At 48.6% G+C, this 25224-nt stretch overlaps 2 protein-coding genes across 2 annotated transcripts in view; one reads left to right on the forward strand and one right to left on the reverse strand.

The window, feature by feature from the left end:
* LOC311315879 (steroid receptor RNA activator 1-like) overlaps positions 1–25224 on the forward strand; it is a gene marked incomplete at its 3' end in the record, with an annotated part of 116922 nt that overhangs the window by 68351 nt on the left and 23347 nt on the right. The gene's annotated exons all lie outside the window — the stretch shown is intronic.
* Positions 1–25224, reverse strand: part of LOC311313988 (platelet-derived growth factor receptor beta-like) — a gene marked incomplete at its 3' end in the record, with an annotated part of 30938 nt that overhangs the window by 735 nt on the left and 4979 nt on the right. The window contains exons 2-22 of the mRNA XM_084444247.1: positions 22588–22649; positions 20340–20627; positions 18265–18522; positions 18045–18175; positions 16966–17131; positions 13846–14029; positions 12378–12493; positions 12113–12233; positions 11110–11321; positions 10163–10257; positions 9889–10021; positions 9493–9597; positions 8383–8493; positions 7393–7534; positions 7133–7284; positions 6003–6127; positions 4795–4917; positions 3638–3749; positions 2741–2843; positions 2350–2455; positions 590–810 (exon numbers count right to left, since the gene is read on the reverse strand). Coding sequence (XP_084300373.1) covers positions 590–810; positions 2350–2455; positions 2741–2843; positions 3638–3749; positions 4795–4917; positions 6003–6127; positions 7133–7284; positions 7393–7534; positions 8383–8493; positions 9493–9597; positions 9889–10021; positions 10163–10257; positions 11110–11321; positions 12113–12233; positions 12378–12493; positions 13846–14029; positions 16966–17131; positions 18045–18175; positions 18265–18522; positions 20340–20627; positions 22588–22636 — 3053 coding nt within the window. The 5' untranslated portion in view covers positions 22637–22649. The remainder of the gene's footprint in view (positions 1–589; positions 811–2349; positions 2456–2740; positions 2844–3637; positions 3750–4794; positions 4918–6002; positions 6128–7132; positions 7285–7392; positions 7535–8382; positions 8494–9492; positions 9598–9888; positions 10022–10162; positions 10258–11109; positions 11322–12112; positions 12234–12377; positions 12494–13845; positions 14030–16965; positions 17132–18044; positions 18176–18264; positions 18523–20339; positions 20628–22587; positions 22650–25224) is intronic.

A 25224-nucleotide genomic window follows, 5' to 3' on the forward strand; every position in this document is an offset into this window, starting at 1 on the left:
AAACCACAGGGCTAACTGAAAAGACCACGTCCAATCAGAACTGAGAGGCTGGACTAGGAGGAGGTGGGGTCTGGGAGCTACAGTAGGAGCTAGGAGGTGGGGTCTGCGAGCTACAGTAGGAGCTAGGAGCTGGGGTCTGGGAGCTACAGTAGGAACTAGGAGGTGGGGTCTGGGAGCTACAGTAGGAGCTAGGAGGTGGGGTCTGGGAGCTACAGTAGGAGCTAGGAGGTGGGGTCTGGGAGCTAGGACCTAGGAACTAGAGGCCCAGTCCTAGCGGATAGGATCTATAGTAGGATACAGAACTAGGGAGTAGGACCTAGGATCAAGATTTATGGTTAGGCTGAGGACGTGCCCCTACCTTAATTCTCTGTGGTTTAGAATATTCTAGTAGGACCTAAACAGTACTAGAATGTTCTAAAAAGATCTAATCGGGACTAGAATGTTCTATTACGACCTACACAGGACTATCACAGGACTATAATGTTTTAATAGGACCTAAGAAAGACTAGAATGTTCTAAAAAGATTTAACCAAAACTATGATGTTTTAATAGGACTACAATGCTAGAACCTATAAAGCCCTATACTTACCTCTCTGGGGTCTCTGTGGGCGTGTCCAGCACCTCGCCACTGGGTTCTATTGTGACATCAGGGATAGGGATGATGTAAGCACTGTGGGAGGGGCCAGCCTCCCTTAGCTCCGCCTCTGAGGGGTTGGCGTCTGCGTCCTGCGCGTCGGCAGTCCTGGGTCTGGTCCTGACCACGGCAGGATGGTCACTCTTCAGGAAGCTCTCGCTGACCTGGTCGTATCGCTGGCAGGGGTCACAGACAGGAAACAAGCCCTTAACATTCTATATCACTCATGGCTGAAAGGGCTCCAGTGGCTCTGGGGTAGACTTTGTTTCTCGATTTAATGTGTTTTTTGGATTGCATATTTTATGTTTGATTTTAACTTATTACTGTAAAGCACTCTGTGCATTCGTGCTGTGAAGAGCGCTATATAAATAAAGTTTACCTACTTACTTACTTACTTAATCTGTAGCCTGAATGATTACAATGTTTAAGTGTTATTCTGTCTTGTTATTGTTTTGCTTGTGTGTGTGTCACTTTGTTCTATGTCGGTGTTCTCGGTGCAGCTCAGCTTGTCGACGACTAGTCTGACTCAATGGATGTAGGTTTTGGCAATAAACCTTGTCATTCGTTGTCACACTGCCCAATCAGTGGCGAGACTGGCGATGCAAATTAATCTGATTCAGGCCGAGAGATTCTCTCGGCACCAATCAGATTCGATCCAGACTATTTTGCAAGAGCACCGTCACTGCGTCCGGGGCTGGCTCCGCCCAAGACGACTGTGATTGGTTTAAGGAAATACTGCGTCCCCCCCTATTGCAGAATGGTAATATGTCCAGCCAGACCTGTCTCCGGCACTGGCACAGCGTAAACGAAGTGTGGAGATAGGTCTGGCTATGCGAGACTAGTCGACGACTGACTGAGCAGCTCAGCTTGTCAACTCGATGACTAGGTGCAGCTCAGCTTGTCAACTCCTTGACACAAGACCCAGCTTGCGTTGGTTTTGTTCCCTGATACATGATCGATTTTGTCTTTTTGCATAAATTAAGTTGTTGCATAAATAAATTGCAAAAAATAAGTCAATCATTTTGCATCTATTCTGGTGTCGTGTCCCTGCTAACATCATGGGGGCTTGTCCAACACTCTGTTTGGAGTGCTTTGATGTTTTTGTGCGGTAACCCTTGCACGGCCCCTGGCGTGGCCCTTAGCCTGGCCCCTGGGGTGCCCGGGACAGCTGACAAAGACCAGTTGAGTTCTAGTCAGACAGACTTAGTCTCTTGGGTAGGGAGGAAGCCAGGTGAGTTTTAGAGTAGGTTAGTTAGAAATGTTGCGCGGTAGTCTCTGTGTGTGGGTTCTGTGTTCGTGTGGTCACCTGTTTTTGGGCGAGGGCTGCATTCTGTGTAACCTTCTTTCTCTCGGTGTGGTGACATTCATAGTGTTTGGTGCTTGAGTTGCGCTGTGTCATACAAGTTTCACGCTGTTTCTATACTACTGAGGCCTGACATGGTTGTGGAAACTGCTCCTGGTATCAGCATAGTGCCTTGTACGTTTCCGGCGCTTCCTCTTGGCCTTGTGTAGGCCTATGATAATGATACCTGCACTTTTGGTTTCGTAACACTTAAATTCCATCTAGAACCATACTGACTTGACATGTGTTCCATGTGGAACCAGAGGGCACTTCTATTCTATTGTTACAAACAGTTGTGTGTGGTACTCATGTTTATGAGTGTAGACTACAGTGCCTGCCCACTGGTTGACAGATGACCCCCGGTCTCTGTTACCTTCCTGTAGGTGTCCGGCAGCAGGCCTCCTATGGTCTGGACCAGAGAGGAGAACCCTGGCCTCTTCTCCGCCTTCTCCTCCCAGCACCTACATATCACCCCATAGCTGGGACACAGTGATGTACAGGTACAGTTCAGGTGTGTGATAGCGGCCCTGGACAGTGGTTCCTCTTGATGACCCCATAAGGCACGTGCTCATGCATTCTGCTGGGGGGGGGCAAATTCACTGATGCTGAACCTAAGGACATGTACTGTAAAATGCTGATGTGATTTATGTTATTGCGTCAATACTGTCCTCCTCATTGAAACGCCAGACCCCGTTCATTGTCCTCATAACCAACATCTGGTGCAGCATGTTCTGCCCTGGTGTGAGAGGGGGGCGGAGCCTCACATGTCCTCGGTGGCGTGGGCGGGCCTGGGCATCCGGTAGCCTCTCTTCAGAGCTGCATAGAACTGGGGGTGTGTCATGGGGACGTCTGGGTAGGGTGTTCCCCCTGCGAGCAACAGGGAATAAAGTCCAGTCAAGTTAGGTGTGCAATAATTAAGCAATTGACCACGAGAGGCAATGGGTTACAGGGGATTTTACCACAGCTACGGGGCGTTGTTAGGCCCGACGCAATAGCGGAGGGTCTAAAACCCCCGTAGCTGTGGTAAAATCCCCTGTAACCCACTGCCTCGAGTGGTCAATTGCTTTTCTACAACGGTTACTACATATATATATTCACAAAAAACACTCAGTAGTAACATTCAATAATTTATTTACTGATCATTCTTATCATTTCAGTATTTACAAAATCTTCCGCGATAGGCTATAGTTCTGAATTAAATGGTTGCCAGGCAACATAGGCTATCTCGCCTATTTGGTTTGGCCTTGTTCACATAAGCCATAAGGCATAATTCGGGTGGTTCACGTTTATTTGAATATTTCCAGCCATGGTGCAGTTATTAAAACAGTTCTCCAGAGCACTCGTTTTTGCTGGTAGGGGTGTGGAAGTGTTGGAGTCGAACTGATGAGTGCGTTATTGTAATAGGATACGAAAAAGGCGAGGTTGCTGCGAGTGGTTGCTACGCAAAACATAGCCTACCGCTTGATTTTATCAATGGCCTCGTCAATGAGATTGACGGCGCATTAATACTAATTGTTATGCGGTCGCAGCCGTGGGTTACAGAGTATTTTACTACGGCTGCTAGCCAATCAGAATCAAGTATCCAAACTCTCTGTTGTGGAATGTACAGTTGAATGTAGAGTATTCTAGAGAGGATTGCAGAGTAGAGAAAGTGTTGGTACCCAGAGAGAAGATCTCCCAGAGCAGGATGCCGAAGGACCAGACGTCACTCAGGACGGTGTACTGGTTCTGGAAGATGCTCTCTGGAGCCATCCACTTCAGAGGCAGGAAGGTCTGTATGACACACACACACACACACACACACACACACACACACACACACACACACACACACACACACACATACTATAACCCAAAACAGGAAGTATACAGTATAGCTTTTTTCCCCCATGAATTCAAAGTCTTAACTATTTTCTTAATCACCATTCATGTAAAATTGTACAATTGCAGTGGTAAATGGACTGCACTTACAATGAAGGCCTCTCATTCACCCATTCACACACCAATGGCAGCAGCTGCCATGCTAGGTACTAGCCTGCTCATTGGGAGCAGTTTGGGGTTCAGTGTCTTGCCCAAGGACACTTCGAGATGTCAGGAGGAGGCAGGATTCGAACCGCCGACCCTGCGGTCATTGTACTACCTGCTCTGCCTCCTGAGCTACAGCTGCCCAGTGTGAATAAGCTATTACTAGTTCATTCCATAGCTACAGCAGCACAGACCATGTGGGTAGAGATCCATCACTACATTGAAGAGAGTGACCTTTGTGGGTCGCTTTGACCGATGTGCTAAAGGTCCTGATACTGTCTCAGTTCCTGTGCCGGTTACTCTGCCACAAAATGACAGTGTTCCTCACTGGCTTGACCACTCACTTACTGACACGCACGCACGCACAGACACACACGCACACACACACACACACACACACACACACACACACACACACACACACACACACACACACACACTTCAGATGATGGCTATGATAGTACGCTTGAGTAACTTGTTCTTCTTCGTCGTGTGGGTACGTTGTTGCTGTCCTCTCCCCCCCAGGTTCGGGGCCGAGGGGCTATCCTTTTACCACCCCGAGCCAGGGTGAGGGGTCACCCGGGCTATATATCACCGTTTCGTCATCCACAACCGTCAGGCCATGCATTCCATAGGGTGACCGATATATCGGACAGTCCTAGATGACATGGTCTGCAGTTTGTTCCTCGGCGCCAAACTCGCCAATACCAAGGATACCAAGCCCCATCTGTGCATCGATAAGCGGTGGCGTCCGACGCCGGTTCGCTTGAGTAACTGAGCTGGTGGGACTCACGTTGCCCTTGGCCACGTAGTTGGAGTCGTTCATGATGTCCCTGGCCAGGCCGAAGTCGCAGATCTTCACCAGCTTGCCCTCGCAGACCAACACATTCCTGGCAGCCAGGTCCCGGTGGATGCACTGTGGGGACGACCAGCAAACACACAGACCAGCAAACACACAGACCAGCAAACACACAGACCAGCAAACACACAGAGGGAGTAGGGCTGTCAAAAGTGCCATGAAATTGAGTTCGAATATAATCAAATTAATTTAGTTCGAACGATATTCGAATTTATACATTTTTTTTTTTTTAAAAAGTTAAAAAAAAAAAATTTTTCATGAATATAATAGCCTAATAAAATAACCCTTGACTGTAATATTGTACTGTGAACACTGTTACCCCTCGATGAGGTGTTAACTTTCATCTTTCAATAAGGTGCTGGGTCTGGATTATTGGATATTGCCTGTAAATAAATTGTAGCCTATAAATGTTGTTATTAATGTAAATCGCTGCATAATTTTTGATAAATCATATTATTTATATTAATATTACAATATTCGAACTCTCAAATTTAGGTTCGAACTTCTTTTAAAAAAAGATATTCAAATTTTTTTCGAACTTCGATTTTTTTTTCTTTTACAGCCCAAAGACGAACACAGCCGCCGTCAGACCAGACCAGTAGCACCCTGACCAGTACTCAGACCAGTAGCACCCTGACCAGTACTCAGACCAGTAGAACCCTGACCAGTACTCAGACCAGTAGCACACTGACCAGTACTCAGACCAGTAGCACCCTGACCAGTACTCAGACCAGTATTACCTGCAACCAACCAAAACCAGTGCATCAAATCAGACACATATCGCATCGCCCTGTCCGTAACCCTGGCCTAGGTTGATATTTTGTGCAGTTGATTATTGATTGACTGAGATGATTCTTCAGTTTGATGATGTCATGATGAGGCTGCGATCAGGGGCGGACTGGCCATCGGGAGCACCGGGAACGCCAACTGGCCTGGCCCGCGGTGAATGGCCTGCCCCCCGCCCGTCAACAAATCGCGCAGCCCCCCCCCCCCCCCCCCAACAACAAAACGAAACTGAAGGTGTTCCGTCTCACCGCGTTGGCTCGGCTCGTGGCCTGACTGGGGCTACATTTCCCGGCATGAAATATTGACCCCGTCCAGCCCTGGCTGCGATGATGTCATCATGACAAAAGAAAGCGTACGTTTTTGGAGGCCAGGAAGTCCATGCCCTGGGCCACCTGGAACCCGAAGCCCAGCAAGTCGGTGAGGCTGAGGACCGGGGAGTCGCTGATGGACAGGACGGGCTCAGCCTGGTCCTGGCCCGGATCTGAGGAGGAACAGACAACAAGAGAACCTTTAGAACACTGAACAGAACAAGGCTCTAGACCCGGAACAAACATGGACCTGAAGACAAACACAGAGCAGGTGAACCTTCAGAACTGAACTGAACAATAACAGATTCAAACATCTGCCTTTAGAAGAGAGGTTCTACTGTATGTCCAAGCAGATGTTTGCTACATCTTCACAGATGTGTAGGCAGGGAAGCGACTCCAACCTCTGGTCACCTGAACCAAATGGAACTGCTATATCCACTAGCTACTGTAAGTTATGATCCCTCATGATCTTCTTCTTCTTCGTGTGAGTGTCAATGTTTCACTCCCCCCCAGGCTCGGGGCCGAGGGGCTATCCTTTTACCACCCCGAGCCTGGGTGAGGGGTCACCCGGGCTATATATCTGGGCACACCTCCAGGAGCCATGTCACCGTTTCGTCATCCACAACCGTCAGGCCATGCATTCCAATGGGTGTCCGATCCCTCATGATGATTGCGCCAGATCAGAAAACGATCTCGCCAATCGCGTTGGTTTTGTGGAATTTGAAATACAAACCGCTACGCTGGGCGGGTTCATCACAGCGAGACACGGTTGAAGTTAGCGTCTGAAAGATGGTGATAGACAGCTGGTTCATCCAATCACCTGCCAAGTATTTTTGAAAGTGCCCGCCCTTTTCCAAACAGTTTCCAATGGAGAGTTCTCCAATGGTTATGCAGAGCAAACCATCTGGTGTGTCAGGTTAGCCATATTGACCAATATGTCATAAATCAGAGCAGCTTCCCTATTCTACCGTTTCAAAATCAGACCATATTCTGTTCACCAACCAGTGACATTATGGTAGCTTCTTTGACTTCAGGGCTACTGCGGCTTCTTCAATATGAACTAGCTGACTGTGCTTCCAAACTTTTAGCAGGGGACACTATCAACTAGCATGTCTGAGCACCACACACTATCCAATTGAACCAACACAAAGTGTTACAAAGTGGTTGCCATTGGCTACCTTGTTCCTGGTAGGCGTCGCCCTGCTGGTAGGGCATCTCGTAGACGCAGGGCTCGATGTCGGCGTACTTGATGGTGTCACTCTGCTCCTGCATTGCCACGTACTCTAAAGACTCCTCCTTGGTCATGTCCATGTAGCCGCCATCACTCTCGCTGCCAGGGGACAGCAGGGGACACGATGGTGAAGTCAGACTCACTACGAGATCGTGTTCTCAGAGTGTGTGTGTGTGTGTGTGTGTGTTGTGGGGTCTAGGTTCTTGCCTCCGGCCCGGCGCTGGGCCGGTGTTGTCGGTGTTCTCTGGGCCGCGGGCGCTCTGGTGCTGCAGGAAGGTGTGCTTGCTACGGTGCAGGTAGTCCACCAGGTCGCCATGGCGACAATACTCCGTCACCAGGTAGATTGGACCTGGTGGGAGGAGTCAACGAGGGGGAGAGAGAGATAGAGAGAGAGGGAGGGAGAGAGAAAGAGAGGGAGAGAGAGGGAGAGATAGTGAGTGAGAGAGAGTGATAGAGATAGAGAGAGAGGGGGAGAGAGAGAGAGAGAGAGAGAGAGAGAGGGAGAGATAGTGAGTGAGAGAGATAGTGACGGAGGGAGAGGGAGAGAGATAGAGTGAGAGAGAGGAGTGAGAGAGGGAGAGAAAGATAGAGATAGTGGAAGAGAGAGAAAGAGAGAGAGAGTGGGAGAGAGAGAAAGAGAGAGGGAGTGGGAGAGAGAGAAAGAGAGAGGGAGTGGGGGAGAGAGATAGAGAGAGAGAGAGAGAAAGATAAGACAGTGAGAGAGAGGGAGACAGTGGAAGGGAGAGAGAGAGGGAGAAGTGAAAGATTGAGAAAGAAAGAGACAAGGAGTGAGAGAGAGATATATAGTGCGAGAGGGGGAGAGAAAGAGAGAAAGAGTGAGAGAGATAGTGAGAGAGGGAGAGAGAAAGAGAGAGGGGGTGAGAGAGGGAGAGAGAGAAAAAGAGAGGGAGTGAGAGAGAGGCAGCCAGAGAGGGTTGTGTAGACAGACAGTTGGGAAACGAGGATGTGTGTGGTTGAGCTGTGGTGTGTGTTGGACAGTGCAGCAGGGTGTACAGAGAATGATGAAAAAAACTGTTCAAGACAGAGCTTAGAGACCCGCTGAAGATTCCTATTCATATCCAAAGTACCTTTCAGAATTTAGGTTTATCATGACAACAAGGTCTTTTATCGTCTCTGGGACTCCCTAGTCTAGTGGACAGAAAGATTAGGGGCGGTGCGGAGAGCTGATTGGCCCACCTCTCTTGGTGCACGCCCCCAGCAGGTTAACGATGTTCAGGTGTGGTCCCAGGTGGCTCATGATCTTCAGCTCAGAGATCAGGGCCTGGGTCTCGCTCCTCCTGGCTGTGGCTACAGGGTAGACACACACACACACACACACACACACATATATAAACACACACACACACACACACATGCGCACACAAAACAAACAAACATGTTGCATGACTCAGCTGAAGGGTAGTAGGGTAGAGGTTTGTGGTTGTGTGTGTAACTGGAGGAGCATGCGGTCAGCTGTTGGTACAATAATGGTACTTGAACATATGTCTCTTCATGTTTATCTTCACACACACTATGTGGCATCCTCACCAAGGCTGCCACCGGGGCGCGCCCCGGGGTCCCGAATGAATGCACCCCAGACAGAACTCTCCAGGTATAAATCCGGATACCAGAGAGGTTGCTCGCGGCACAGCCCCGAAACCCTCCCCACCACTTCAGCACCACGGACAGCGTGGCCCCGAAACCCTCCCCACCACTTCAGCACCACGGACAGCGTGGCCCCGAAACCCTCCCCACCACTTCAGCACCACGGACAGCGTGGCCCCGAAACCTTCCCCACCACTTCAGCACCACAGACAGGTGCTTAACGGGGCGTACCTGACGGCTCACGACCCACCCAAGCACAAAAGGCTGAACTGGGGAAGCAGTCAGTAGTCAGTGTCAGTGCCAGAGTGTGTGGTTTTGACCACGTTTGTTGGAAGGATTACTCATGTTGTTTGTCCTATCGCCTACAGAAGTCGAAGCTGTGCCCCGGACCTCCCTCAGCGTGGACCCCTGCCGGTCAACTCTAAGTCCAGCGGACCCAACCGATAACATTTTTAGTTTTCATGATCCTTTCTTCTGTTGTAATTTTTTTTATAAATGCGCCACGGTACGTAATAGCTCTGGACTGGACTGTGTTTACTGTGCTCTGTCCCTACCTGGGCTTTTACAACACACAAACACACACACACACACACACACACACAGGCAGACAGACTGTCAGACAGACAAAGGAATGCAGACAGGGAGAGAGAGAGAGAAAGAGAGATAGGTGGACCATCAGTACATGTGAAACTTGAAACGTACACTTGAGCATCTTGACGGCGACCTTGGTGGTGATCTGGGCGTGTCCGAGGCTGTAGGCAGTGGCCTCCACCACCCTGCCGAACGCCCCCGAGCCCAGCGTGTGGCCTGGGGAGAGGAGAGGAGGGGAGGGTGGTCAGGAGGAGTGGCGGTGGGGACGAACGACCCAGGTGACATCACAGTGTGGAGGATCATGGGAAAGTACAGGACATTAGACCGGCTCTTCAAAATAGTGTTCAGACCTGCTGTAGATCAAAGACCTTCATCTTGAGCTGAGTGAATGCTATGTTGTTCTTCCACAGTTGAGGTAATGGAACGGTCCATAAAGGACTGAGATGAGCTAGTGGCAGTACAGTACAGTATTCAGCCATGTTGTTTGAGGTGCGTTTGTTTTCTCACCCAGGACGAGGCTGTCGCGGGGCACCTCCCAGACGGAGTCATAGGGAAGGTGCATGGGGTCCATGTAGGTGTACTCCTGACCATCCGAGCTCACTGACTCTATCACCTTCCAACGGATGTCATAGCGAGGCTTCTACACACGCACGCGAGCGCACACACACACACACATACATATACACAGTCACACACAACATACATACACAGATGAGAAATGGGTTATATGAATTTGATTGATTGGTTGACAGTAAGAGTGTATAGCAGAGCGTATACTGACCTTCCTCCAGAGGGCGATGAGGATGATGAGGAAGATGACAGCGATGACCACCAGAGCCAGCACTGCTGCCAGCACGGCCACCTGGGATAGCAGGGCTGGGAGGGGGGAGGGCGCTGTCAACACTGCTGCTACCACACCTTCAACAGCTCAACCTCACCATTAACACCGGTTATAATTATGGAACACCAGACGGCCAGTTAGGTCAAGAAAAATGGACACGCGATCTACAGAAACTTGTTTGTCCCTTGCGTAAACAATTACACGTTTGTTCGGTTCAGTCACAGAATAGAGATCAGAGCTGGCTGTAGGAGTGGTGGTGGAGGGTGGGAGTGTGTGTGTGTGTGTGTCAAGGTTATTATAGTTAACAAAAACTAAAAAACGAAAACTAGGTGTGAAAAAACATTTTAGTTAACTGAAATAAAAATAGAAACTAGACTTTACAAAAAAACGATAACTAACTAAAACTGTATTGAGTGTTTACAAAACTAACTAAAATAAACTAAAATTATTGAGAAAATGTCCTTAGTTTTAGTCTTTTTCATTTCAAACTAAAACTTAGCATTTTCAAAAAATTTAAATTTTAAAGCAACCTGCTTTAAAACTAAACTGAAATTGAAAACAAAAAGTTAAAAGGATATAAAAATAAAAACTAATGAAAAAAGCAAAACTATTATAACCTTGGTGTGTGTGTGTGTGTGTGTGTGTGTGTGTGTGTGTGTGTGTTTGGGGGGGCGTAGGGGTCCACAGTATGTACTCTTCCTGAATCAAAACCTGATCTCCCGGTCTATAAGACCAAGAAGCTGTTTACCATTAGACCAAGAAGACATTCCCCTGTAACATTTGGCCAGGACATTCCTATACTGTAGCGATGCGTCTCAGACAGAGCTACCCGGTCAGGACAGCGTGGTTCCAAACCCCAGACTCCGAACCACCTCCGCTACACTTACAGCTGGAGACGAGGCGTATGTCCCGCGCCCGTCGACCTCTGTTGTTGCGAGCCTCGCAGCGCACAGCCGTCACCGAGGCGACGGTCTCCAGGGTGAGAACGCTGCGCACCTGTTCGATCCCCCGCTCCTCCTGATAGGTCACGTTCTCCTGGACAACCACGCCCTCGAGGTCAGAGGTCAACACCCGCCAGGCCGTCGTCTGGTTACTGCACCTGGGGACGGGGGGTGTAAACATGTAAGCACGGTCTTCTTAGACGAGGGAGACCTACACTTCACATGTCCGTCAGAGTGACTTCAGCGCTGCACTGCCATCTAGAGGCCAAGGACAGTAGTTACTGCTCCACTGGGGGAAGGTGGAAATCTACCACAGAGTATTGGTGGTGAGAACACTGTTGGTAGTGTTTGTGTGTGTGTGTGTGTGTGTGTGTGTGTGTGTGTGTGTGTGTGTGTGTGTGTGTGTGTGTGTGTGTGTGTGAGCAGGGGCAGACTGGCCATCGGGAGCACCGGGAGCTTTCCCGGTGGCCTGGCGCGCCAACTGGCCTGGCCCGCGATGAATGGCCTGCCCCCCCCCCCCCCCCCTCCATCTCACTGCATCAGCTCAGCTTGTGGCCTGACTGGCTACATGGGGTGGCTGTAGCTCAGTTGATAGAGCGGGTCGTTCAATGATCGAAGGGTCAGTGGTTCGAATCCCAGCTCCGACTGTCCACATGTCGAAGTGTCCTTGAGCAAGACACCTAACCCCAAATTGCTCCCAATGAGCAGGTTAGCACCTTGCATGGCAGCTACCGCCATTGGTGTGTGAATGTGTTTGTGAATGGGTGAATGAGAGGCCACTGTAAAGCGCTTTGAGTGCCGCTAAGGTGGAAAAGCGCTATATAAATGCAGTCCATTTACCATTTACATCTCCCGGCCTGAAATATTCACCCAGTCCGGCCCTGTGTTTGAGTGTGTGTGTGTGTGTGTGTGTGTGTGTGCATGTGGATTCCGGGGTTTGGGTCCTCACCTGTGTGTGCTGGAGCAGCTGTACCAGTGAATGGCGGGCGTGGGGACTCCCTCAGCAACGCACTGCACAGCCTGGCCCACCTCCACATGCTGGTCGGACAGGTCCAAGATCCTGGGCGGGGCTACGCACAGGAAGTACATCATCAGGCCGCGACAGGCGAGACATCACATCCAGTGTTTTGCTAGAGGAAAGTATGAACTAAGCTCTTTCTTAAGGGTTTGTTTGTTACTCTTCTGCACCTGGACATTCTGGCACTTTTTCTCACCTGTGACCTGGAGGTTAAAGGTTACCTCCTTGGCATCGTCCTCATTGGTCACCTGGACGGTGTAGAGACCCCTCTGCTCCATCCTGACCCTCACCAGGGTCAGTGTGCTCATGTAACTACAGGCAGGATGGAAACCAAGAACACACTGAGAATAACACACTTACTAGTACACACTCAGAATAACACACTTACTAGTACACACTCAGAAAAACACTTACTAGAACACAGTCAGAATAATACACTTTCTAGTACACACTCAGAATAACATACTTACTAGTACACACTCAGAATAACACACTTACTAGAACACACTCAGAATAACACACTTACTAGAACACACTCAGAATAACATACTCAGGAGAACACACTCACTAGAACACACTCAGAATAGCACACTCAGAATAACACACTCAGGAGAACACACTCAGAATAAAATAAGAAAGAAAGAAAGAAAGAAAGAAAGAAAGAAAGAAAGAAAGAAAGAAAGAAAGAAAGAAAGAAAGAAAGAAAGAAAGAAAGAAAGAAAGAAAGAAAGTACTGCGCATTTCATACACAGAGGCAACACAGAAAGCAATGGGGGGTGGACATAGGTCCCACCCCTACATATTCCAGAGGGAAGCAAAAAAACAGTTTCACCCGGGAGCCAGAAAGTGAGCTGTAAAAATTATTCCCTGACCTCTCAATGAGACAATCGAGCAAGCTCCTGGAAAATGTTTGTTTACTGGCTAAGAACATATACAGAGCAGTAAACATGGGCTAGATACTTCATAAGAGAGACATGACTAACAGGAGAGTATTAGAGTATACAAATACTTGTAAATTGTTGCCTGTTTGGCCATTATGTGTTATCTATCCCTGTAGTCTAGAACATGATAACAGGAGAACATTAACACTTAGGAGGACAGATTCAGGCAGCTACAGAGGAGAGGTAGACACTAACACTACTCACACTAACACTACTCACACGGGAGACCGGTACGTACAACACTACTCACACGGGAGAGAGGTACGTACAACACTACTCACACCAACACTACTCACACTAACACTACTAACACTAACACTACTCACACTAACACTACTCACACTAACACTACTCACACGGGAGATGCACTCTGGGTGCTCAGAAATAACAAGTGAGGATGATGAATGAACCTACAGTATAGCATCTCAGTTGATGAATTACACACACATACCCCCCCACACACACACACACACACACACACATGCAACGTACGCACATACTGTAAATACAAACACACACATAAACACACACACACACACACACACACACAACAACTTATTGTAAGTGATCCAAATGTAACATGTCTTTTCTTAATTTACCTATTCAGTTTTTTGATGTGTACAGTATGTGTGTACAGTACAATGTTTTTGTTCTGTGACGTGAGCGTGTCTTGCAGAGTGTTTGTGCTCTGTGGGCGTGTCTTGTACATGTAGCTGTAGTCACCTGGTTTCGTGCACCTGTCTGGTCTCCAAGGAGATGGTGTCGCCGGCCAGGGTGGAGCTACCCCTGGTCCAGGTCACGTTAGGGGTAGGGAAGGCCTCTACCTGCACCATCAACTCCACAGTCTCGTACTGCAGCACTGACACGTTGGTGAGCACCCCAGGGTCCAGGTCCACATAGCCCCGCGCTGGAACACAGAGAGATGAATCAAATTCACCCTGTCTGGTTGAGCAGACCTTGGTTGAAAAAAACTAGTTTTGTTTGTTAGACTTTAGGTGCACTTGATTAGCTTGTAATTGTTGATGCTAGCAAGGGCGTAGGTTTGCGTATGGACGGTCGGGACATGTCCCTACCAACATTTTGGGAGGCTCAAATTGTCCCTACCAACTTTTAAGCAACCTTGTGATGCTAATTTTCGCCATATTAAATTCCCATTAACTTATGCAAAAAAAACGTCAGTGACATTAAAGTCGTAAGTTTTGATTTAAAAAATAAATACATTGTTTTAGCCTGACGAGTTCTTGTTACAATTATACGGAAAACTGAATACTCATAAGGTAACGTTATCTAGAGGTTAGCCAGCCTGTGAGAGCCGTTAACGTTACATGAGGACTCAGGTCTGTTTTTCTTTGTACAAGCCCGTCCCTGTGTAGCCTGTTTTCTTACAGTGATTAGCTAACATATACTTGCTAACTGGAATCTCATAATTTTGCTCTCACTATATTGGCCGGAGGGTGTTTTAAATAAAGTAGTGTATGTTGAAGTACATGGGATTTATTTTTTCTAACTATGGTATCAAATTGGGTATCCAGGATTGTGTTGTTAGTATTGCCTACTAAATGTCTGGTATTTTGTGACTCCCCTAATGGACAGATATATCAATTTATGAGTTGAATGTCAGTCTAAAAATCCCATGAAAATCTAAATGTTTATCAAATAATTTTTATATATGAAACAGCAGCAGTTGAGAGAGAGAGAGAGAGAGAGAGTGGAGGGATGCAGCAGCAACTGAGAGAGAAATAGAGTGGAGGGATGCAGCAGCAAACAAGAGAGAGAGAGAGTGGAGGGATGCAGCAGCAAACAAGAGAGAGAGAGAGTGGAGGGATGCAGCAGCAAACAAGAGAGAGAGAGAGTGGAGGGATGCAGCAGCAAAAGTTGAGAGAGAGTGCAGTAGCAGCAGGCAGGATGTGATACACTAAGAACATTGTATTAGTATTATTCAATTTCATAAATATATGCATATTTTCTCGTCCCCAGCAAAAATTGTGTATGCAGGCTACACTGTTATATGGTCCCTACCAATGTTGAAACCAAACCTACGCCCTTGGATGCTAGTAATCCTCACTCTCCCTCCTGCAATCTTTTATCTGGAAACAGCCTGCTTCTTCATACCCCAGGACTAAGCTCTGCTCTATGGGAGACCCTGCTTCTTCATACCCCAGGACTAAGCTCTGCTCTATGGAGACACTGCTTCTTCAGACCCCAGGACTAAGCTCTGCTCTATGGAGACCCTGCTTCTTCAGACCCCAGGACTAAGCTCTGCTCTATGGAGACCCTGCTTCTTCAGACCCCAGGACTAAGCTCTGCTCTATGGAGACCCTGCTTCTTCATACCCCAGGACTAAGCTCTGCTCTATGGATACATTGCTTCTTCAGACCCCAGGACTAAGCTCTGCTCTATGGAGACCCTGCTTCTTCATACCCCAGGACTCAGCTACGCTTAATGGGAGACCGGGCCTTTTGTCCAGCTGCCCCCCGCCTTTTGGAATCTAAGGGCACCACAGACTCTTTCTTTTAAGACTGCCTAAATACCGACTTATGTCATGTGTATATATTTGATATATTAATTTGTCTCTGATATTATTCTGCTTTTTGTTATTCTGCTTGTTTGTTTTCTTAATGGCTTTGTGATTGTTTAAGCTCTTTGAGATTGTTTCACAATGAAAAGTGCTTTATAAATTAAATGAATTATTAGATGGGCTAGCTTGTAGAAGCAGCCAAACTCACAGTGTGATATTCCCACTATTTCTCTATTATTAGTGTGAATGCTGAGTTTCACACTATTGTTCTCCGGTTCTTTCTTTGTTTTTTGTTTTTGTTTTTTTACTTCCGTACATTTTTTGGACCTCTTCAGCTCCTTCATACTTTGAGCTACAGAAACCATTCAAATATCAAAATGTTCAGCTCTCTAAGGACATTTTGGGAAGTTTTTCAGATTTTTATATACTGTATTTTATACTTTTCAAAATATTCAGCTTCTTTCAACTTTTTTTTTCCAATGGAAGTCAGTGGGTGGAACTTAATCATCTTTCAAACCTCAACTTTGAAACCTATCTCTGTCATTTTTTTGTGCTAGAAACCTCATTCAAAGTTTAAACTGCTCAGGACATTTAGCTGTTTAAAGGATGTATTCAGATTTGTAAAATTCTTTATAGTTTTAATGTAATTTAAAGTTTTATTTTTTTGGACGTATACAATGTTTGTTTTTTTTACATTGAAGTGGATGTATGGAATGTTCAGTTTGGAGTTCGAGTTCATAGTGTGGAAGCTAGCTTTTTGAAAATATCTGCTCATTTTGTAAACTGCCATCACTCCTACAGTTTTAACAGCTCATACACATATTATACCACAATACATCAAAACGTCCACATGATTGTGCTGATTCGTACAATGCAAGTATCTAATCTGTGTGATTTATAGTTTTTGAGGTATGATGATTTGTTCGACAACCATGCTCGCTATTCAAACGAATGGCGCTCCCCTCTAACTTTTGAGCTGCGAATTTTGAATTCATACCCCTTTTCTAACTTGTCGCCATGGCTACAGTTTCTAAGCTACATGGTCTTCACCACTGGGGACAGGTGGGTGGCCCGGAGAGGGGTACACTGTCCTAGACTGCCTCTGACCTGAGGGGGCGGAGTCTTGCCACCATGCCGCGGAGTCTTGCCACACGCCACGGAACCCACAACTCAGCCCCTGAGTGGGCTAGAGACACACGGTCTTTGCCGGTGGGTTCATGGAGATTGCCCGGAGGTCACTGCACTGCCCCTGACCCGTTGTGATCCTAGTGGGCTTTTCTGTATCCCAGCAGTAGTTGTGACTCTGCGCGTGTGTGTCCACTCACCCAGCACAGTGACGGTGAGGTTGTCCATGGCCGTGTGTCCCTGGACGGACTCCTGGACCGTGCAGACGTAGAGGCCGGAGTCCTCCAGCCGGGCGCTGGAGATGTTGAGGAAGGAGCGGATCCTCAGCTCCCTGCTGGACAGGAACTCTGTGAGAGGCTCGATGGTCTGAGGACCCAGACAACACAGCACCACATCAGGCCGGGCCACGGCTTCTCGCCAGGCAGACGGAGTCAACACTGAGGTTTGTGTGCATCGAAGAGGGTGTGTTTTTGTGTGTATTGAGGAGTGTGTGTTATTGTGTGCTGAGTAATGTGTGTTATTGTGTGTATTGGATGTGTTCTTGCGTATATTGAGGAGTGTGTCATTGTGTATATTTTGAGGAGTGTGTGCATGAGGAGTGTATGTTATTGTGTGTTCTTAGGAGTGTGTTGTTGTGTGTTGAGGAGTGTGTGTTATCGTGTGTGTTGAGGAGTGTGTGTTATTGTGTGTTGAGGAGTGTGTGGTGTTGTGGGTTGAGGAGTGTGTGTTATCGTGTGTGCTGAGGAGTGTGTTGTGTGTTGAGGAGTGTGTTGTTGTGTGTTGAGGAGTGTGTGTTGTTGTGTGTTGAGGAGTGTGTGTTATCGTGTGTTGAGGAGTGTGTGTTATCGTGTGTTTTGAGGAGTGTGTGTTTGTATGTGTTGAGGAGTGTGTGTTTGTATGTATTGAGGGGTGTGTGTTATTGTGTGTTGAGGAGTGTGTGCTATTGTGCGTACTGATGAGTATGTGTCATTGTGTGTATAGAGGAGTGTGTAGCGCCCACCTCCTGGCGAGGGTACTCCCAGCGTGTGTACTGAGGAGTGTGTTATTGTGTGTATAGAGGAGAGTGTGTTATTGTGTGTATAGAGGAGAGTGTGTTATTGTGTGTATAGAGGAGTGTGTGTTGTGTGTATAGAGGAGAGTATGTTATTGTGTGTATAGAGGAGAGTGTGTGTTGTGTGTATAGAGGAGAGTGTGTTATTGTGTGTATAGAGGAGAGTGTGTTATTGTGTGTATAGAGGAGAGTGTGTGTTGTGCTTATAGAGGAGTGTGTAGCGCCCACCTCCTGGCGAGGGTAGTCCCAGCTGAAGAAAACCATCTCGGCCTCCTTGACCGTGCAGTTGACCATCAGAGGGTCTCCCTGCCTCACCACCGTCTGGGACACGGTCATGAACGCGTTCATGGTCTTGGGGACTGGAGGGGGGACAGAGAGACACTCTCAACAAGCCTGATATGGGTAGTGTGTGTACACTAGTGTGTGTGTGTGTGTGTGTGTGTCATACCTATGATGCTGTAGACGTAGTAGACGGTGGACTCCCTCTCCTGTCCGTCCAGGGTTCCCCTGCAGATGTAGGAGCTGTCCTTCAGCTTGGCGCTGAAGCCCTGGCTGGGCCGGTACTGGCCCTCCACCGGGCTCAGGCCGGGCCGCTCGTACAGGGTCACGTTGACCCGCGGGTCGGACACCACGCACGGGATGATACCTTCCTCCCCCTCCTTCATCACCACACCAGGACCCAGTGGGACAAACCACTGCTCAGGGTCTGTGGGGTGGATGGAGAGAGAGAGGTGAGAGAGGGGAGAGAGGGGAAGGCAAGAGGCAGAGGGGAGGGTGGGAGTTGCAGAGAGGGGGAGGGAGATGAGGGGGCGGGGGCATGGACCAATCAGCATTGAGGGGGTGTGGCCTCTATACCATGGACTTGTTCTAAAGGCCCCCAACATCACTCCCACCAAGTTTCACCATGGTTCTAGGACCTTTAGAACCAATATTTACCAAAAACAATAGAGGGGCCCATATTCTGGGGCCCTAGGAAATTGACTATTATTGCCTAATGGATGGATGGGCTGGCCATGGCTTTGGTTGGCTTTTTCGTGTGAGAGGCAAATATTCCTGTAGCCGACTTGCCTACATACATAACATACATTCGTGTGTTAGAGCTCAATCTGTCCATGGGAGAATGTTTTTTCCAGCGAATATCTTAATATAAATTTGATTGTTCTAGGAAAGCAGTTTTGTGTTTATTTGTGTTTATATGTGTGATATTTATTCCGTTTGGCTATTGCTTTTAGCGTAGCGCATGGAAGAAGGGAAACCTCTCTGATGACGTCACTCAGCGTTGCCATGGTGACCTTGGGGCGGGGTTTCTGCTGTGGAAAACATGGCTGTACACAGCGTACTGCGCCTGTGTGTCAGGAAATGGATGTCACGTATCGTCCATGAGGGACTGATCTGAACCAGTAGTCTAGAGACCATGGCCCCGCCTCTCGCGCTGCGTTGCGGTAAAAATGGTAATGTCATGATGGAGTCTGATGTTCTCTGACTGGATACAAACACACAGCCTAGTCCCACCCCACCTGGTCCTCTAGTCTCATGGTTTTAACATGCCCCCTCCCCCCACCTGGTCCTCTAGTCTCATGGTTTTAACATGGTCCTATCCCACCTAGTCCTCTAGTCTCATGGTTTTAACATGGTCCCCCCCCCCACCTGGTCCTCTAGTCTCATGGTTTTAACATGGTCCTATCCCACCTGGTCCTCTAGTCTCATGGTTTTAATATGGTCCTATCCCACCTGGTCCTCTAGTCTCATGGTTTTAATATGGTCCCCCCCCCCACCTGGTCCTCTAGTCTCATGGTTTTAATATGGTCCTATCCCACCTGGTCCTCTAGTCTCATGGTTTTAATATGGTCCCCCCCCCCACCTGGTCCTCTAGTCTCATGGTTTTAATATGGTCCTATCCCACCTGGTCCTCTAGTCTCATGGTTTTAACATGGTCCTATCCCACCTGGTCCTCTAGTCTCATGGTTTTAATATGGTCCTATCCCACCTGGTCCTCTAGTCTCATGGTTTTAACATGGTCCTATCCCACCTGTTCCTCTAGTCTCATGGTTTTAATATGGTCCTATCCCACCTGGTCCTCTAGTCTCATGGTTTTAATATGGTCCTATCCCACCTGGTCCTCTAGTCTCATGGTTTTAACATGGTCCTATCCCACCTGGTCCTCTAGTCTCATGGTTTTAACATGGTCCTATCCCACCTGGTCCTCTAGTCTCATGGTTTTAACATGGTCCAACCTCACCTAGTCCTCTAGTCTCATGGTTTTAACATGGTCCTATCCCACCTGGTCCTCTGGTCTCATACTAACATGGATACCATACCTAGTGCTTTTTCTCAGCTGGTCTTCTGGTCTCACCTGAAGATGGCCTACCTCATCTGGTCATCTGGTCTCACCTGGTAGGAAGATGCCCCTATCTCACCTGGTCCTCTAGTCTCACCTGGTATGAAGATGGCCCTATCTCACCTGGTCCTCTAGTCTCACCTGGTATGAAGATGGCCCTATCTCACCTGGTCCTCTAGTCTCACCTGGTATGAAGATGGCCAGGTCCTTGTTCTCCTCCGAGGACGGTTCCTCACAGACGTAGTTCCCAGAATGCCTTGCAGTGACATTTTCCAGGACCAACACGCTGCTGGTGCCGCGATCCTCCACCCGGACCCCCTCCAGGGCCGGCTCCTGGGGGGGCTTCCAGGTCACCCGGCCCCAGCCGGAGCACACCACCGAGAAGGAGGAGTTGGCGTTGAGGATGACCTCCGTGGCGCTGGGGGTGAGCTCCAGACCCACACTGACCTCAGCGAGCAGGAGCAGCAGCAGCCCTGGGGGGCAGACATGACAGTGACCACATCACAGTGACCCTGAGCTCCAAACTGAGAAGAGTAGAAGGACCCATGAGCACTTTCTTTCAACTCTGGGAATCCAGAAAAGAGCACAAATGACTCTCCTCGATTGTCCGGCGAAGATGTGCACGGGATCGTTTTATGCTTTTGTCGTGGAAACACGAAGCAGATGCAGCTGCGCTGGTCTTACATTTGAGAAATGTCTAGTATGCTTTGTTCTAGGCGCATGCTTGGCCAGTGAACATGGAAGTTGAAAGTACAGCTGTGTGAAGTTTCAGAGAGCTGGGCTTCGTTCGCCCGTGCTTTTGAAGGATATTCATTCCGTCTCAAGCCTGAGCCTCAAAGCGCATACCGATACTTTGATCATGGTAGTCGAGAGCTGAGCAGTCCAACATCCAATTCTTCAACCGATTCCCACAGACTCCCACTTAAGAGCATGACTAATGTCTTCACCGTTGGACATACTGTATATATGACATATACTCTATCTCTGATCTATGTATCCAACTTGTTCAAACTACCTGGTCATCTAATATGTTATGAAATATGTCTACTGTAACTAATGATGTACCTACAAAGCACTTAGCCGTGATACTAACCATGAGAATTTTAGAACAAGCACCTTTGTATGTACAAAACAAAATCTACTTGGCAATGGGAAAAACGAGCTGTGGAGAGCGCCTCCTGGTGGTGGGTCTGGTACCTGCTGTTGCCGCTGTTTACCACTGCATGCATCTACATTTCATACGTATCCAAGAGTGAGATTAATCCATGAAGTTTGAACACACAACAATCTGTCTGTCTTAAACTGAAAACATTTAATAGGATATTTGCAAACACTGGCGACTTTCAGTCCACCCAAGCAGAGGTACAGAGAGAGGTCCCCAAACATTCAGATTGTACAGGCGTTCTAATCCCGATGGCCTAGTGAGCCCTCTGAAGGCGAGGTAAGAACTAGCGATAATAAGCAGATAAATAATAGTTATTTATTACTTATCTCTGCAGCTGGCGCCTAACTAAGCTCATAACACAGACAAGATGGCTTGGGCACAAGGCCCCTGCACAGTGAATGTTGAGATTACATTACATTACAGTCATTTAGCAGACGCTTTTATCCAAAGCGACTTACAATAATAAGATGACACAGACAGTAGCCTACATATGTTATTGACCAACTAAGACGTGGAGAAGAGTTTTATAAGATTATAGCATCTAAGGCCGATATACCACCACAGTGTGACAGACTAACTAACTAACTAACTAACTAACTAACTAACTAACTAACTAACTAACTAACTAACTAACTAACTAACTAACTAACTAACTAACTAACTAACTAACATACATACATGGGTTAATGCTGGTTAGGAGGAGATAGAGGTGGCTGTCAGTACTTTAAATTAATTTGTAGGCTTATAGAAAAAGGTGGTGGTAGGATATGTTTTCGATGTCAATCCAGTATCTGAATGTAATGCATTTCCGCTTGTGTCCTTGGCTCTTGAGGTATCCATCTGTTTTTGATCTCTCCAAACATCTGGCCGCCTATGAGTATTCTTAACACCTCATTAAACATGTTTATGAGTTTGAATTTAGTTTTGATGAGAGTTCTTTTGCATGCCAGCTTAATCTTATATTTTTGGAAATCATAATAACAGTGCTCACAGTGCCCAGTGAAAAAAGTAGTTCTTATGTCCCGGCACATCATCTGTGAAAAAAGTAGTTCTTAAGTCCCGGCACATCATCCGAAAGATCAAGAAAGGGTGAGCGTTGCCTTCCGACACTCCCATGAGCAACTCCATCTGTCGCCAGTGGCTTCGCATGAGCGTGATCTGATCGGGGGTTCCAGTCTGAATGTAACACCAGTTGCGTGAGCGTGATCGGGGGGTCGAGTCTGAATGTAACACCAGTGTGTTTCCAGTCTAGAAGCAGAAGACCTTACCTGCTGGGAGGGACATCAGAGGAGGGACCCGCATCCTGCCGACCTCCATCCTGGGCCTGAGCCTGGGAATGCACACCATCAACCAGAGAGAGAGAGAGAGAGAGAGAGAGGGAGATAGAGAGAGAGAGAGAGAGAGAGAGAGAGAGAGAGGGAGGGGGACAGAGAGGAAGACGAAGAGGAGCGAGTCAGTGAAGGAGTCTGACAGAGAGGCTCTGCAGCCACACACAGTATGAGATGTTTTAAAAGGGCTGGGGGAGGGAGGGGGGCTGGGGGAGGGAGGGAGGGACAGACGGAGGGAGGGAGGGAGGGAGGGGCAGACGGAGGGAGGGAGGGAGGGCTGGGGGGAGGGAGGGAGAGAGAGAATGCATTGCTGGCTGAGGTCTGGAAACAATTAAGGCTTCAGATCAAAGACGGGGCAAAGGGAGAGGAGATGAGGCCAGAGGGAGAAGAGGAGAGGTGTGGGGAGGAGAGGAGGACAGAGGGAGGAGAGGTGAGGGGAGGAGAGGAGGACAGAAGGAGGAGAGGAGGAGAGGTGAGGGGAGGAGAGGAGGACAGAGGGAGGAGAGGTGAGGGGAGGAGAGGAGGACAGAGGGAGGAGAGGTGAGGGGAGGAGAGGAGGACAGAAGGAGGAGAGGAGGAGAGGTGAGGGGAGGAGAGGAGGACAGAGGGAGGAGAGATGAGGGGAGGAGAGGAGGACAGAGGGAGGAGAGGAGGAGAGGTGAGGGGAGGAGAGGAGGACAGAAGGAGGAGAGGAGGAGAGGTGAGGGGAGGAGAGGAGGACAGAGGGAGGAGAGGAGGAGAGGTGAGGGGAGGAGAGGAGGACAGAGGGAGAAGAGGAGAGGGAGAGGTGTGGGGAGGAGAGGATAAGAGAGGAGAGGAGAAATGTATTGAGGAGGACAGATGGAAGGAGCTAGGGTTGGAAAGGGTATTGTGGAGTAGTAGAACTATAACAGAATGACACACTGCCTCAGGAATTCACTATTTCAACTTGTTTGTTTTCTTTCCAGTGTTCAAACTGGGTAGTCTTTTCTGAACGTATGTGTGTGTGTGTGTGTGTGTGTGTGTGTGTGTGTGTGTTTGTGCATGCGTGCTCGTGTGCGTGCCTGAGTGCATGTGTGCGCGTGTGTATGTAATGTGTTGTAGCTGATCTGTAATGAATCTTCCAGTTTAAGTATGTCAATCCAGTCCATACAATAATTCTTCCCTGGGCTGAAGTCCTGACGTCTTTACTGTGCTGTCCCGGCTCTGTGTGTAAATCTGAGCTTGTATAAACACATGGATCCGAGCAGATGAGGTTCAGACAAGGCCACCGCGGCACACAGCTGAGCGAGAGAGAGAGAGAAACCCTGGCCAGCCATTCAGACGGCCGTCCAACCTCCAGCCAGTCAATCAGTCAGCCAGTCAATCAGTCAGTCAGTCAGTCAGTCAGTCAGTCAGTCAGTCAGTCAGTCAGTCAGTCAGCCAGCCAATCAGTCAGTCAGTCAGTCAGTCAGCCAGTCAGTCAGTCAGTCAGTCAGTCAGTCAGTCAGTCAGTCAGTCAGTCAGTCAGCCAGTTAGTTAGTCAATCAATTAATCAATCAATCAATCAACCAATCAACCAATCAATAAATAAGCCAGCCTCTCAGCCAGTCAGTTCTACTCAGAGCCAGAGGAGCTGTCCCACCCAGACCAGCCAGCGTCTTCTCTGCATCTCAGAGTGAGAGGACAGATGTTACATTGGTGGCAACTCACAGGAAACAGCCAGCTCTCTCTCTTCCTGTCTCTGACCGCTGTGTGAATCTACCCAGGGACTCTCTCTCTCTCTCTCTCTCTCTCTCTCTCCCTATCCTAATGTCTCTCTCTCTCTCTCTCTCTCTCTCTCTCTCTCTCTCTTAATGTCTGTCCCTCTCTCTCTTTTTCACTCTCCCTCTCTCTCTCTCTCTCTCTCTCTCTCTGTTTCCTTTCTCTGGCTTTCACTAGAACTAAGAAACAGAACCAAACACACACACACGCACACACACACACGCACACCACACTGCATCGTGTCAACACTCCTCAGGGGTCGACCAGGTCAACCGGAGACCACCTCCCCAGACTGGGCGCCCGACCCTGCCGCCCCGCTAGCAGACAGGCGTGTCGCTAACGCAGAAACACTGCAGCGTCCTTGCTGGCTCTCCAGGCCTGATGGTTCCACCACATGTGCCAGGTCAGGAAATTCCATGTCAAAGGAGCCAACTGTTTTTGGAGGGAAGGTGGTGGAGCCGGCAGGGAGGCGGGCCACATCCAAAGGAGGTGCTGCTGTGGGGAATTTTCCACTGAAATTCCAAGCAGCCAATGGGAATGAAGCACTCGTGGGTTTGTCCAATCAGACGTCTCCTCTCTGAGGGAGGATTTAGCGTAAGAACAGACAGCTCTGTTTGCATGGCGGAGGGGGACAGGTCCTGCTCTAGGACCCAGGGTGCTCTCTGGACTCTCTGGACTCCCCTGGGAATATATCTACTACACACAGGAAGCCCACCCCTCCTCCTTCTATGTTAAACCTATCAGGAGGCTGGGGAGGGGGGGGGGGGGGCTGGAGGGAGGCTGGGGAGGACAGGGGGGAGGCTGGGGAGGCTGGGGAGGACAGGGGGGAGGCTGGGGAGGACAGAGGGGAGGCTG

Source organism: Borostomias antarcticus, assembly GCF_949987555.1.
Source record: "Borostomias antarcticus genome assembly, chromosome: 1".
Taxonomy (NCBI): Eukaryota; Metazoa; Chordata; class Actinopteri; order Stomiiformes; family Stomiidae; genus Borostomias; species Borostomias antarcticus.